General features: G+C 34.6%; 2 protein-coding genes across 2 annotated transcripts; one reads left to right on the forward strand and one right to left on the reverse strand.

Annotated features, from left to right (window-relative positions):
- Window positions 1–7,067, reverse strand: LOC114538821 (ficolin-1-like). Its single transcript, XM_028559762.1, has 11 exons — window positions 6,846–7,067; window positions 5,469–5,522; window positions 5,321–5,365; window positions 4,667–4,720; window positions 3,918–3,944; window positions 3,304–3,348; window positions 2,449–2,484; window positions 1,968–2,003; window positions 1,855–1,890; window positions 1,259–1,558; window positions 1–263 (listed from the first exon to the last, which is right to left on the reverse strand). The coding sequence occupies exons 1-11, from the start codon at window positions 6,957–6,959 to the stop codon at window positions 111–113; spliced, it is 900 nt and encodes a 299-aa protein (XP_028415563.1). The 5' UTR covers window positions 6,960–7,067; the 3' UTR covers window positions 1–110.
- Window positions 7,068–7,833: 766 nt separating this feature from the next.
- On the forward strand, window positions 7,834–15,323 carry LOC114538769 (collagen alpha-1(VII) chain-like). The gene is made up of 11 exons (XM_028559758.1): window positions 7,834–8,014; window positions 8,417–8,470; window positions 9,928–9,969; window positions 10,432–10,485; window positions 10,702–10,728; window positions 11,279–11,326; window positions 12,010–12,045; window positions 12,412–12,447; window positions 13,333–13,368; window positions 14,064–14,363; window positions 15,021–15,323. The coding sequence occupies exons 1-11, from the start codon at window positions 7,898–7,900 to the stop codon at window positions 15,177–15,179; spliced, it is 909 nt and encodes a 302-aa protein (XP_028415559.1). The 5' UTR covers window positions 7,834–7,897; the 3' UTR covers window positions 15,180–15,323.
- Window positions 15,324–15,646: the final 323 nt, after the last annotated feature.

Genomic DNA, 15,646 nt, shown 5'->3' on the forward strand with positions numbered 1-15,646 from the left:
ATATAAAATTGTAATTTGAAAAGATCAAGAAAAACAAGAAACATTGAATTGGAAAGTTTACAAAAAAAATGCTGATTGTGTTATAATTCAGTCTTAAAGGCGACTTGGACTTATTGTCTAATCAAAGGTTTCAAAGAAAATTCAGTTGTTCCGGCCCATTTGTTTTCAGTTGATCTGAGACGCCAATACTTAGCAGTGACTGGCTGAGGCAAGTCGTAAAAGATCATCTCAGCATTTTGCACAGGTGCAGGAATAGTGCGTGCCTAGGAAAAGGAAGGAACGTACATTATTTTGTGTACTAATTAGTTGAAAAGATAGAAACTGAATCAGCCTTTCTAAAATTTTCTAGCTTTTTTCTGTCTACCATTAGCGCCGTATTTAAGGTGGCTTCCTACAGTTTTAAGAATATTGAAAACTAATGATTTAGATTGAAATTTTTGGCAGGAAATTTCTTGCTAAACGAAATGAAATTTTCCAGATATATTAACCAACATTCTAACAGTCGAAAATTGTCTTTGAGTATCACGTCATTACCGTTGTTATGGTAACAATGGCGATTCAATATGGCCGTCATTTTACCTATTCCCACATTTTACTCGAAAACAGTTCGGTTACCCCAACTTTTTATTTTATAAAAAGTTTTCTTACAAAAAAATGGGGGAAAAAATTCTATAGAGCCAAAAAATTTCTATAACGAAAAATCACATTTTTTAATTTTTAATAATTTTGGCTTTATAGAATTTTTTGTAACTGGTTCAAATTTTCCATTTTTTTGTAAGAAAACTTTTTATAAAATAAAAAATTGGGGTAAGCGAACTTGTTTTCGAGTAAAATGGTAAATAAGTAAAATGTCAGCAATATTGAATCGTCATTGTTACCATAACAACGGTAATGACGTCATGCTTATGGGCAATTTCTGACTGTTAGAATGTTGGTTAATATATCTTTGAAATTTCTTTTCCTTAGCAAGAAATCTCATGCTAAAATTTTAAATGAAAAACCATAAGTTTTCAATATCTTAAAAAATTGTAGGGAGCCACCTTAAGCCAAAAAATTAAAAATGGGTGAAAAATTTTACTTTTGCGATTGTAATTTAGCTCAAGTCTCCCCGGTTGTGAATTTACAACTTCCGAAATAATGCAGGGGAATATAGTAGCTTCGCGTATATTATATTCCTCTTTATGAATGGTCCGAACAGTATTTCTAATTCAACCAAAGAACCGCCTTATTTTCTCTTCAAACAAAGTAAAACCACTACCTTTAACCAACTTTTGCCATCGAAAGAATATTCTAAGTCCAGGTCCGCGTATTCTGGCCTCACATCATGACCCCAAGATGATATGAAACCTCCCGCTACTGTTAATGACGTGACGTAAACAGGGCGAATATAAGTTGCTTGAATATAGTTCCCAGCATTTTCTGACTCGCTGCCCCAACCACCGGTGTCTGATCTTCCGTCAGTTAGAACACGTGATGTAACGTGATAGCGATTGTTGTAATAACCACTCTGGGACACGAAGTAGCCATTAAGTGTGTATATCTCCATTTCCTGTTCCATCTGAAACCAAACAATTTTACCATAATTATACGGAATATACTCATAGTTTATACTGGCAACAAACACCTCTGGATTTGAAGTCAGTGAAGACATAAGTGTACGCCTCCCCCTACCGCTCCAAAGTTGGGCTAAGGCCATTTTTGGAAAGCGTGTGAAGTTGTTTGAAGACGCCGCCACGCTGCCTCTTAGTAATATCGGAATTTATCTACATTATTCAGTACTTGACGATACAGAAACATTCGCCGCGGATAGGGAAATACAGAACCTACGTTCTACCTTTCTGATAATCATTTTACCTTAGCGCCGGCCTTTCCTTTACTTCCTTTATAACCCTCAAAAATAAATATCAATGTTAACCAAAAAAGAAATTTTCTTTCAGTATGTTACCCAATACGTAAACCTTCTTTACCTTATCACCTTTTCTTCCCTTTTGTCCTCTGTCCCCCTATTATGATTATTTGGGTTGAAAACATTAGATTCAGTAACATTCACATATAATATTCCATGATTTTATACAAAAATTGCCGTATAATTAAATCTGCACTGGAATAGAAAAAAATTCTGAGTAAAACTGGCATGCATGGCGCAAGCACGAAGCGTGCAAAACGCTAAATAAAACATTGAATTTTCACTACATCTAAAATGAAATATGAAAAACAATGTTTTGTGAAACATGGACGTATATTGCTTTTTGTAACTTGAGCATGTGTGATAATAAATCAATAAATGTGGTCGTTTACGTATAATTATATTGCTAAATATGCAAGAAAATTAGGATAATGTGCGGTCCAAGGGTATACGGTAACCATTTACGACTTGTTCATTGCGATCCGTTATTTCCGTATGTTTTTTGTTGAATTTTCTTTGCATGATTATAATGGTTGCTCTACCTGAGGTCCAGGTGGACCAAACAAACCCCGGTCACCCTATAATGATTAGAAGACATATATTACTCGGTGATGAAAAGGATACCATAATTTTTGTTAGCGTAATATTATTTCCTTAGCTATTTTGCGTATCATTATTTACCTGCATGTATAGGCTATTGTGAGATATTTAAACAAAAACAGTTTGTAAACAAAGGGTTGGTACAATCCCTGGGATAATAGGCTATAGCTATTTATCTACTGGCTATATATTGAGCAATCAAAACGTTTGTGGTGCATATAATAAATAATAATGGCAAATATTCTCAGTGGCGTAGCCAGCCTGACAATCTACAGGGTGTCTGAAAAACCCAAAAACTATATTGAAATCACCCATAACAATGTAATTGTCAGAGTTTGAATACCTAACCACCCTGTTGGGATGTTACCACAATAACAACACGTTACGCAGTCAGCTGTACCATTTTCTTTCGAAGCAATAACAAGGCTAATTCAAATTTAAACGTATTCACAATTACAAATTTTTCGTTTTTGGCATTTTATAAGTTGCATTAAATCTGCATGGGCTAAAATTCGCGAAACACAGCATTCAAATTTTAACAATAAGTGATTTCAATAGTGACAGCTACCCTGTAGTCATCTATGCTAATATTTTGGTGTTCATTGACTGTGAAAACAATGAATTTCTAAATAAATAATTAATTCTAATGACTTGTAATTTGCATAGCACGACCAAATTGTCAGGCTGGCTACACGACTGATTATTTTTCTTGAAAAAGAATTATCGAATACGGTAATGGATTACTGGATGATTGTTAGTGTGAAACGATTTCAGTTTGACCTAACTCGCAAGCTTACCCTTTCACCAGTCAAACCGTCCCTACCGTTAACACCAGGCACTCCCTGAAAATTAAGAGAAAAAAATATGAAACATTTATTTCGCTATTTAGTCAAGTTTTTTAATTGAAAAACCAAACTCATTTGCTTTTTGCCCTAACAGAAAATTTATCCACTACTTTTGATGTAAAAAATGTAATTTAATAAAAACTAATAGTCTATAGCTATTAGATTTTTGGTGTAATAAATTCTTCTTCGTCACTCCTGAGCAAAACTGTCCGCCATTTTGTTTTTGCATAGAAGTTGTCTTATAGATGGCATGATAGCTGGCAACATAATCACTTTCGTTGAGATTCCGTGGAAAATCGCTTTTAAATAACAGCAATGCATGAGTCGAATGTATAAAAAGACCAAGAAGTATATGAAAAAAAGCTTGATTGGGAGGGGTATGTATATTAATTTTATGTATTCTTGTTTAAATAAGAGTAAAGAAAATCACTATTGAAATAATACTGGCATTAGGCAAAAATATGAATTGAAATTCACTTCAGGACGATTATACTCATGTATCATTTAATGCGCATGCGGTGTCGAGTTATTCCATAATTGAGCAAAAACCATTTATCAAAACAAACCGGTTCACCAGGATCTCCTTTCATTCCCTAAAAGAAATAGAAAAACTATATTTAAAAATTATGAAGGTATTAATTTGCAAGTAAAATTTAGCTTCAATCGCTAAAAATCTTACACTGAATCTGACGTTCGTTCATCTATCATAATTTGAAACTTTTTAAGTCAAGCTTAAACTTTGAACCAATCATTTTTAGCATGGTATTTTGCAAATGGAGCTTTTACAAACAGCTTTTTTATTAATTTTATTGAATGTTAATTATATATAAAAGTATAAGAAATTTTTCCAAATTTTAGAGAGAAATTTCGGTATATATACAGGGTGTCCCCTAAAAATGTATCCCCTATTGAAATGAAGGTTTTGTTCGAATTTGAATACATTATTAGGTTACGCACTTGTGCGTAAATAGTGCATGCACATTTCAGGTTTATAGGAGTTACATTCATGAGGTATTCAATTTAAGCTTTTACTTTTCCTCATCCTTTGTTTATATATAGCGGTTACGAAAAAATTGCAGCAAAAGCTCGATTGAGCAGATTTTTTAGCAGAGTTGTAGTAACTAATCAATAACAGCGGCCTATTTAGGAGCATAATAAAATAGGATAATTTATGGGAACAATAGCAGTATTTAGGAGGTAATAGCAGTTTTTAGTAGAATAATAGGAGAATTTAGAGAAACAATAGGAGTATTTACGAGGTAAAAGAGGTATTTAGGACTATAATAGGAGTATTTAGAATGACTATATATCCTACCTGCATACCATTGTATCCCGGTGTACCTCTTCTTCCAGGAGGTCCGCGGGAACCCTGAAATAAACGCATTGCTTGAATTTGAAATTATTGCATTGTGACTTATCGCAATTACTCGCGCCACAAAACAATACCTAATTAAATAAATAAGAAAGGTGGCTGGACAATCAATGACTTTGTAGCGTATTCATCAGTATTCTGCCAAACACCAGAAAAAGGCATTTTGAATAAAACTCCCTGAATTTTCATCAGTAAGACGGTTTTGATAACATTGAGATGCAGGAGCTGGATCGATGTACTAGCTGAACAAGTACCCGCTAGAATAATTATACTAGTGTGGGCGAGCTGGGGTAAAATCAAACGCCTTAATTAAAGATTCTCTAAGGCTGAGTGGCTTTCGCTGAATAAAAACCACGACACAACTTGCCTCGTTGGTAATTCTCGTTGGTAATTCACGTAATATGCCGGAGTCGCTCGACTAATCGGCGACCAGAAAGAGTCCAGAAGTCTCAACAATCACCTTTGCAGCTTGATATAGTTGCAAAATTTTACCTTCCCTCGACTGCTTACGTACCCGCGGTTAGGTAACGAGTATAAAATTCCTTTCGATTTCCTATTGTGAACCCTAATTTTTTTTTTAATTTTTCTTTCGCTTACCTTAAAGAATGCAATTCCAGCATAGCCTTTTGGGCCTGGCTCACCCTAAGTGAATATAATGAAGTCATACACATAAATTAATGAAAAGAAAACGCACCTCGTAACCTAAAGAATCGCCTTGAAAGATGACTAAGCTTATTTCACGTACCTTTGCTCCTGGCACACCAGGTTGGCCATCGTGTCCATACAATAGTTTAAGTGTCTGTTAGAATCAAGAATGTAGCTTAAAAACAACCTTTATATTCTTTAAAATCTCATATTGTAATTAAGACTAATCACATATTATCATGATTAAGATAATTTAATATTATATTATAAGAAATTCTTGTCAGACCGCTTTCCAGATGAGAACTTTTAAAACGTCTGTTTGTATTTGAGATATCTATGGTTTGTACATGCATAACATTTAATCCAACGACAGCATCAACCTCGTACCCAGGGTTTTTTTCCGTGCTCAGACTCTGGGGTCACACAGAACATTTTTGTCATTTATTGTTTCATATTACATTTGCGTCAAACTAGACTGTTTGGCCTTTGGGAGAAGCACTGAATTAAAGCAATTACGATCAACAATACTCTTAAAGCAATTACGATCAACAATACTCTTAAAGCAATTACGATCAACAATACTCTTAAAGCATTTACGATCAACAACAGTGTTTTGCACGGAGAAGCGATTAAAGCAATTACAATCAACAATACTGTTTTACATAGAGAAGGAATTAAAGCAATTACGATCAACAACACTGTTTTGGCGAAGCAATTAGAGCAATTATGCGACCAATATTACTGTTTTGGGGAAGCGATTTCGACCAACAACATTGCCTTTTGGGGAAGCGGCTTCGACCAGAGTTAGGTTGTACAGGCAATTGAATTTCATTTAAACGCGCTTAAAATGATAATTTCAACAATACAGTCAAGGTTCATGCACTGGTGTTCTTTTTGGTATAATTATAAATACGAAAGCCATTTTTGTACCATCCTGTACAGGCTCCTTAAATCATCGTTACGCTTATTTCAAAATTACGCTTGTTTCAAAATTTGAAAAAATTAATATGCGCAATGCATATGTAATGTAGTATGCAAAATTCAACTAAAATGTGAATGACTTTGTTAACACATAGAACTGGACAAATTTGAATCTGTTTTCAACCTATGACTACATAAACCAGACAAAATTGACCAGTGATATTGACATTAGCATGACAACTGACCAGAATTCGAAACTATGATCGAGGTAGAAATGAAAATGTTAACAATTGATTTGTTAGCATGCATATTTATATGGAATAAATTATTTAGCTCAGGGAAATTTATCAGGGTAAAAAGTAAAAGGTAAGATTTCTCACTCCAGTCCTTGAGCTCCCAATGCTCAATGCCAAAATAATATCCCCGATACCACTATAATATCAGCCGTTCGCTTATTTTTTAAAATGTTGAGAAAAAAATGCACAAAAACAGCAAATTGGAACTTCGTACGTAGGTTTAACACAATCAAAGAAGTGCAGATATAATTTATACTCACATCAGCTCTTTGTGCACAAATCGTTTTCTGGTCAGTCGTGTTGACACTGTTTCGTGACGCAGCAACGTCGTTGGTTATCGACATTAACAGAAGAAACAACACAATTTTATTCATAATTATCTCAGTCTAAAACACCACAGTATCGTCGAGATGCGCTAAAATTGCTAAGTGAGATGTTTAGGTTAAATATATTGTAGGTGCAAGAAGACCTTGGTGACCCAGTATCCGGTGATGACAGCGTGAACGCATTCAAAAATAAGAAAGAAATTAGGATAGGAAGTTTTTTGGTCCAATTATATTATAATCGTCTGGTAAACATGCCGTAATCGATCATGCATGGTGATTGATTAATGTTACTAATATGACCGCAGTCGTGGATTCATAGTTCAAGCGAGGATTGTTTTCTTCTCTTTTTATATATTCCTAAATACACTGATAATTAACTTTCTAAAATTTAGTTGACTAGAAATAGAATTTTATTTCTAATATTTTTATAACTATGAGCCTTATAAATAAAAACCTCTAAAGGTTTCTGCTAGGCCTTTAGCTCTTTAGGAATTCATATTGTAAATAGAGCTATAGGTGATGTATATATGGGCAATTAAATAAAAAAAAGGGTTCCTAAATATTTGATGGTTCATCGATTACTTATCTCGACAACTGCATTGAGCTCGCAATCCACGCTCTTTTGCATCAGGACGCGTATAGTGTACGATGTAAAGCAACATGCAGTGCAAGGAAAATTCAGTGCGCGATCGGTATACTTCTTGCGAAATTGTTTATATTTCTTCCTCGAGCCTCGACCCTCGTTAACGATTGAAAAAGTGCTATCCAGTTCTCAACGTCAAAATTTCTTCTGCTTTTTTATAGCCATTCAAGCTTGTGTTGATAACGCACCTAATAAGATTTACCCCCTAGCTGTTGAACTTTAATTGATATCATGTCAACACCCGAAAAAATTGCTTTTAAAAATCTTTCCTATCGGAACAAATCACTGCATGTACAAAACAAACTGAGCGCTTAAACGAGTTTATGCTGAATACATTGTATTAATGTTTTCATCCGCCATGAAGCTCGCAGTACAGTTTATTTTGTTCGTAATAGCATTTAAAGAACATGTATCAGAAAATATATCAAAAGACAGCGTGGTCTGTGTTAATGAGGATGAGGTTTGTATGAATAAAAAGCTATTGTATAGTACAACACAAGACGCAACTGAAACGGGTTTTGAAATGACGCGTACTTACTGCATGTGCTAGATTAAGTAGGTTTGCGAAATAACCGGGTTAAATTTAAATACAGCAGATACGTTTTGCAGGACATAAAATGGGTTATAATTCATTTCAATCTTAAATGTAGATTCTCATGACCCCCGATTCTAATCACAAAATGAAGTTTTGTATAAGACATTCAGAAGCCAGATTGTGCATTCGGATTAAAAATCGCATATTTTACATGTAACAGCTGCGACGGCATTCTCTCAAAAAAAACTTTGTCATTATATATTATTATTAATCCAGCAAAATGCTATTAATACGTGCAGTTAAACTTTGTTTTAATTATGAATGCAGATGTTAAACGCTTTAAAAGGAAGAGATGGTCCAACGGGTCCGCCTGGATTGAAGGTAGCTATGTTGACTAATTTATTACCAGAGTGTATCACCCGGATCGGAGGTGATATTATTACTGCGTCGCGCACTGCGCGAACGCAGTCTTGAATTGCTGTCGGTGTTTGTTTTTTTTTTTTTGTTTTTTACGTTTTCGACCCGGTCTACCTGGCCGCGCAGGCCAACTAAGATACTCGTATTTTGAACTCGTTTGATTTCGTATCGAAATATTTTCGTGCTAAACACACTTCAAATAGTAATCTAAGCCTAGTAACCCCCACAAAAGAAATATTTTACTGAAAGAAAAAATCGAAAAAGTTTGTTGTCGCCGGGATTCGAACTCGGGTCGTGCGAACTAAAAGCAGGAAACTGCATGCACGATACACGTCATATAAAATAACACGTACACGAGTCGCTGTGCATGGCCGATAGCGCAGGAAATCTAGACGTTTGTTGTTCCAGAAAATACGTACAGGTAATCATAATGCTGGATTCTTGACTTGTCTTGTTTAATATGCTCACCCTGCATACACCAGCACACACTGATCATGGTAAACCTACACTAAGACGGGTTTACAGACAACGATCACATGAATCAAGAAAGCCTTTTATGCCATGAAAGCCTTGTATGCTATGAAAGCCTTGTATGCCATTCTATGCCATTTTTCAATCAAACCGCACTTTCCTTTCAAGGGTAAAAACGGCCAGACCAATCCTATTGAATTTCAGTACAAACTGATTCCCAGAGTACATGATTCCAAACTCAGCCATATTCACGTATATCGTTAGCTACATATGCCTAGCACCAATAATGCAGTTTTACCCCTATATTCTGTACGAAGTGCTCTATTTACTAGAAAACCTAAGAAAGAAACATTTTTCTAAAGGAATAAATATTGACAGGAAATGGGGCACAGTTGCATGCAACGATTGGCGCGACGCAGTAACCGCCAGAATAGGCGTCTTGTCTAATTTTGCATCAGCGATGCCGGCGAACGAGTCCGATGACTTGTCGCACCATCTCGGAGGTATCCGAGCTACCGTTTACGTTCATGATCGAAATTTGCTTTTTCGATACAGTGGGTCATCGTCGCTTATATTGCTTTGAAGGAGGAAATGACCAGGGACGCCGGAACAGGGGGGGCAGCAGGGGCAACTGCCCCCTTGCCTTTTACTAGCAGGGGCAAGGGGGGCAAAAATGCCCTTTCATTTTAAAAGATTAATTACATTCTATATCCGAAGTAGACGTGCCACAAACGAGCATCAAGAATAACACAATTCTCTAGACACAGAAATTATCTTGGAAAGAGAAAGCAAGACGATATGAAGTTCAACTGACGATGTTTTGCAAACCTTCTATATTAATGCGCCCCTATACAGGAGTGCCCTTTCACCAAAATCTGCCCCCTTTGCACTCGCATCGTTCCGGCGTCCCTGAGGAAATTTGCATTTCAAATTTGTGTTACATTTTATAGGGTGACCGAGGTGAGCCTGGTGATCATGTTATCCCAATTCCAGTAAGTCGTTTTAAGAGTTTAGTGATTTTAGTCGATTGTAGGGCTGATTTCAAGGAACATTTTCTCAGGGACAGTGAAGAATATTAGTTTAGCAGATTGTACAAGCTGACAAAACAAGCAGTAAGGAACATAATATTATAGATCATAAATGTACTTTGTTTATTAGCATTAAGAGGAGCGTTTTATGCAACTTGGGCCCGGGGTGCGGTAAAGATCCGCGCGTGATTTAGGAACAGAGAGTTCAAACAAAAATGTCGTTTAATAAACTCGTATTTATTACCCAGCTCGCTTATTCAGCCTGTACAAAGAAAAATCAACCCAGGGGCAGGGATCGGATCTTTGTAGAAACCTCTTTTTGATATTTCTTTGTCGTTTGTATAGACCTCCTACTCGGTTAATAGTCGGGTAGCTAGTTGTTTATACATTATATATATATGGAAGGACGACTTTAAATATTTTTAGGGTGATGAAGGGTGGCCGGGTGTAGATGGCAAACCAGGGCGTAAAGGAAGAAAGGTAGGAAGTAATTTAACCAAAATGTCAAACCAAAATACAGTCGGGATAAAAATTTATCTTATGGAGTTTAAAAAATTAAATTATTTATATGAATCATAAATCCCAAGGGTATATTTATAATTCAAGGACGCGAAACTTATACTGGCAACAATGATAAATGCTGTACACAGGTTCATATTCATTTTTAACCTGATATTATGATAAACTTGATTTCAGGGAAACCGTGGAGAAACTGGAATGACTGTGAGTTATATGGCTTCAGTAGTTTGTATTTCCAGAAAATTTCCAGAAATGCTATTAAAATTGAGCGCTAGGCACCGCTTATAATTTTATAACGTTTTCAGTACTACGTATATAGACTCCGAATAAAATTTATCTTGCATTTATACTACACCAAAGATTATCGCATAGTTCGGAACAAATAATGCACTCTTAATGTATGCTCCCGAAGAAAATAGTGAGTTTTAGTTTTCCCAAGATTCGAGACTCGAGGGAAAACAAAACACACCATTCCCCGAGGTGGTATACATTAAGTGCTTTGTTATATTGGAACAAAAACATACATGTTACACAACAATTTAATTAAAAAAAAAACACTTTACTTTGCTATGACAATATGCGGACAACAATTTTTCACTTGTTTCCTAGCTGGAGGGAAACATTACATTTATTCAAGTCATGTGGCTATACGAATGAATCAATCACATTTAAATTACACAGCACCTGTATAAGACAATATAATTATTATGTTACTGAAGTAGTAGCTCGTGTTTCGATATATATCGCATTGCAGGGAGCTCCAGGCCTTGATGGCATCAGAAACCAAAAGCGAGGTATAAAGGTAATATGTTTTTAAAAGTTGACAATCAATAAACATTAATAATATAGGACTAGATAATTTCGTGTTTTACATCACCCGTTGAGTTTACTTGTCTCTTGCACGAAGTATCAATATTGTGAAAAGCGGAGCTAATCGTAACCTTTTATATGATGTTATTTATTTAAAATATAGAAAATAAAACACAAAATAGACATGTGTCTGCATTGTCCGTTTCCTTCTAAAGTTTACATTCACGTGCCAGTGCAACGTGCAACCCCCCCAAAATGCGTGCGGTCAACCACGTGACCAAACGTCACAATCAACGATAACTCAAATCATGATAATAATTAATTTCCACAAATATTTCAACTGCGTTCGTGAACAAATATGGTCATTTTACATCCGTGACATACTTATAGAGAGTAGCCAGCCCGTATTTCGATTAAACACACTCTGGATTAGATCTACTAATCAATATTCATTAATCAGAGTTAACCGAAAACAACTGAGCTGCTCTACAGGCTATAATTTGAATGCTATATATGCGCATTTATATTATCGTGGTGAAGTCCGCTAATTCAAACTATTGCATGATGGCATGTTCATTTTTTTCATTCCATTGCAGTGCACTGAAAGCCTTTTTAAGCTTAAAAATAATTTTGCGTGTTCTCCTGTGATGAAAGTTATAATAATATATTATACAGGGTGAGCCAGGAGTCGTCGGAGAAATGGGAGTGGAGGTAAACATCGTTGAAATTCAAATTTTCATTGTAGTTGTAATATTTTAGCGAAACTTTTGCCCTGAACAATTAAGGTATAGCCCAGACCCTTTCTGGGCCTAGGGTAATTACCCCGTCAGTAACCTCATCCTCTCGACACAACTTAAGTAAACTGCGATTACATCATCTGTCCATTACAAAAGATGCAATATCTGAGCTATACATAGATGGCTTAAAATCAATCCGCATTGTTTTTATATTGTTTTGTATAATTGTCTATTACATTGTCTAAATTACGGTGCGTGCACGTGTACTTAGTTCCGCAGTCGTTTTTCTTCTGAGGAAATTACAATATTAGTTACAATTAACCGGCTCTTCCTTATTTAGGGTGATCCTGGACATGTAGGAACCATCGGCTGGAAGGTAAAATCACAGAATAAACATAACAAAAGTCTCACTCTCTAAATTTGGCGTCCGAAATTTTTTGAGAATTGCGTAGAACGGAAGCTTGCGCTTCTGAAAAATTTCGATAACGAAAACATTATGGTAGGATGCAAAGAGTAAGATTTCTGGTATAATGTCTATTCTGTGATAAAATTTAGTTCAGAAAATTGCATTATGAGTATTAAAGAAATTTTGACGAGTTTTGAAAGTCGACACCAAAGAGGCACACACAAGTGCACGTTGGAGGAATGTAATACATTTCAATATTATACAGCGATGTGAATAGCAGGGTTTCATTGCTTACAGTAGCTATACAGTATTTCACAAAGTTTTTCCTATACTTGATCAGAATGTTTTTACTTAAATTTAAAAATTGCCCATTACGTTCTAGAATCCACATAGCCTGCATGCTCACAAATAGAACACTTAGCAATTTTTAGGCCCGTGATTATAGGTAAGATTTTCGATTCTCGCTAAATCACCTAAATGTGAACGTGCAATTAGTTACGCGAATGTTTTGATGTATAATAATCGTAACTAATTCGCTCGTTCACATCTATGAACAGAAGAAAATCGCATTGAATCGCATCAAAATTATGCATATGTTGTATAAAGGTAACATTATATGAATGTAATGCAAATTGTTAGGATATCGTATATATACAAGTATATATATACAATTCAGTATATATATTTTTACAGTATATATACAAGCGACATCATTAAACTTTCATCAGTCTGGCCTCATTTCTGTGCGTATTACCACCAAGCATAAGCATTCTGCATTTTCTTCAGTTCAATTACCGACTATTCATGTGATTTAGTTGATATTTATGTTTGCAATATTGCTTTTAATATTTGTAGGGTGAGCGTGGATCACCTGGAGAACGAGGCCCCAAGGTGAAATCTTTTGAAAGCGAAGTATTCATTCTAGCATGCAAAATTTGAAAGATCTTTCTTTGATGAGCTATCATATATTTAGCGCGTTTTATGAGCTATTATTTAGCGCGTATTATTTACTTTCTGAATGATCTATTATTTAGCGCGTATTATTTACTTTCTTAATGATCTATTAATTAGCGCGTATTATTTACTTTCTTTATGAGCTATTATTTAGTGCGTACTTTTTACTTTCTTTATGAGCTATTATTTAGCGCGTATTTTTTACTTTAAAATTTAGTAGAGAAGTAGAGATGTTGTTTAAATTTTACTTTTTTCTTTATTCACTCCCGAAATTCGAAATGCCAACCAGTATATAACATGTTCATCATCGACTTTCAAGATAAAGACTTGCGTAGACCTTATCACTATTGTTATATTTACATGCTGTCTTATGAATATCCTCGATATATAGCGCATATAACTATTTTTCGTCATCAATGAATTTAAACAAGCGATATAGGCAGAATCGGCAAAATTTTCACGATTGGCCTAAAATAAGACCATGCACGGAAAAATTGTCCTTTAAAACCAATATAAGATTGTACATGCTTCCAAAGTCATGTCTTTGAGTTGGCACATATAGATCATAGCTATAAGATGAATACAGTTTTAATATCTGACATTCTACATTCTTCCCACTCCGATTAATATAGATAAAAGAACAAGTCTTAAAGTCTTTATTGAATGACTACCATATTTTGGAAAACGCTTACTTTGACGATCTCTATCATGTAACATCACGTGACTTGACTGATGGCAGATCAGATACTGGTGGTTGGGGAAGCGAGACAGCGAAGACTGGGAACTATATAAGAGCAAAATATTTCTATCCTGTCTACGCCACCTCAGTTACGGTAGCCGGAGGATTTATACCGTCTTGGGGCCATGAAACCAGAGAAGATTATGGTTATATGGATTTGGAATATTTTTCGGATGAAAGAAAATGGGAAAAGGTAAATGAGTTGTTCTATAAGGGATATTGCAATCGATTGCTCAATACGTTAATGCACATTGATATTATATAGTGCGATATTATATATCAACCCCCATAATACAAAACATACTACAAAACATATATAAAACATATACAAAACATATACAAAACATACTCACATATACAAAACATACAAAACATATACAACAAAACATACTACAAAACATATACAAAACATATACAAAACATATACAAAACATATAAAAAACATATACAAAACATATACATGCAAAACATACTACAAAACATATAAAAAACATATACAAAACATATGCATATACAAAACATATAAAAAACATATACAAACCATATACAAAACATAATACAAAACATATACAAAACATATACATGCAAAACATATACAAAACATATAAAAAACATATACAAAACATATATAAAACATATACAAAACATATACAAAACGTATACAAAACATATACAAAACGTATACAAAACATATACAAAACATATACAAAACATATACAAAACATATACAAAACATATACAAAACATATACAAAACATATACAAAACATAAACAAAACATATACAAAACATATACAAAATGTATACAAAACGTATACAAAACATATAGCCTACATGTATCCTTTTTCTAGATTGCTAAAATTAAGACTCCATTTGGGAACAGAACGGTCACTCGCCATTTTTCTGCACCAGTCACAGCTAAGTACTGGCGCTTGATCTCGACAGAGAATAAGTGGATCGGAACAACAGAGTTTGTCTTGAAACCTCTAGTAAAACCATCTGGGGTTTAAACTTTCAAAGTGGCTGGACTTTTTCTCTATATAGATATATGCTTTAAATATTGAATTAAATATGAATTAAATTTGTGTATTTAGTAACTATATATCTAGTTAACATATGCATACTATATGCATTGTTCTGATTAATCGTCAAATAATTATAATGTCTGTTATTATGCATTTTTTGTGTATTGTCGTTCTTGATTGGTCAGAAAGCACAGGTTTTCTCAATATTCTGTTTTATATTGTATATATAAGTAATTTCAGCTGCTGACGTGCTGAGCGTCCAAAAATTGTTTTTTGGATCGAACTCGCATCTTCATTTAGACCTTGGCGCGCCAGCAACTTGAACCCAAAGGAACGCGAAAATAAAATAAACATTAATAGAATAAAATAAATGTGTAATAAAACAATTATTGGATTCGGTTTTTGCATGATATCGAGAATTATTCAGACCTCGGTCAATCTTATTCGCCTCA

The sequence above is a fragment of the Dendronephthya gigantea genome, unplaced genomic scaffold (assembly GCF_004324835.1).
Source record: "Dendronephthya gigantea isolate DGI-Jeju-01 unplaced genomic scaffold, DenGig_1.0 000003F, whole genome shotgun sequence".
NCBI classification, from domain to species: domain Eukaryota; kingdom Metazoa; phylum Cnidaria; class Anthozoa; order Malacalcyonacea; family Nephtheidae; genus Dendronephthya; species Dendronephthya gigantea.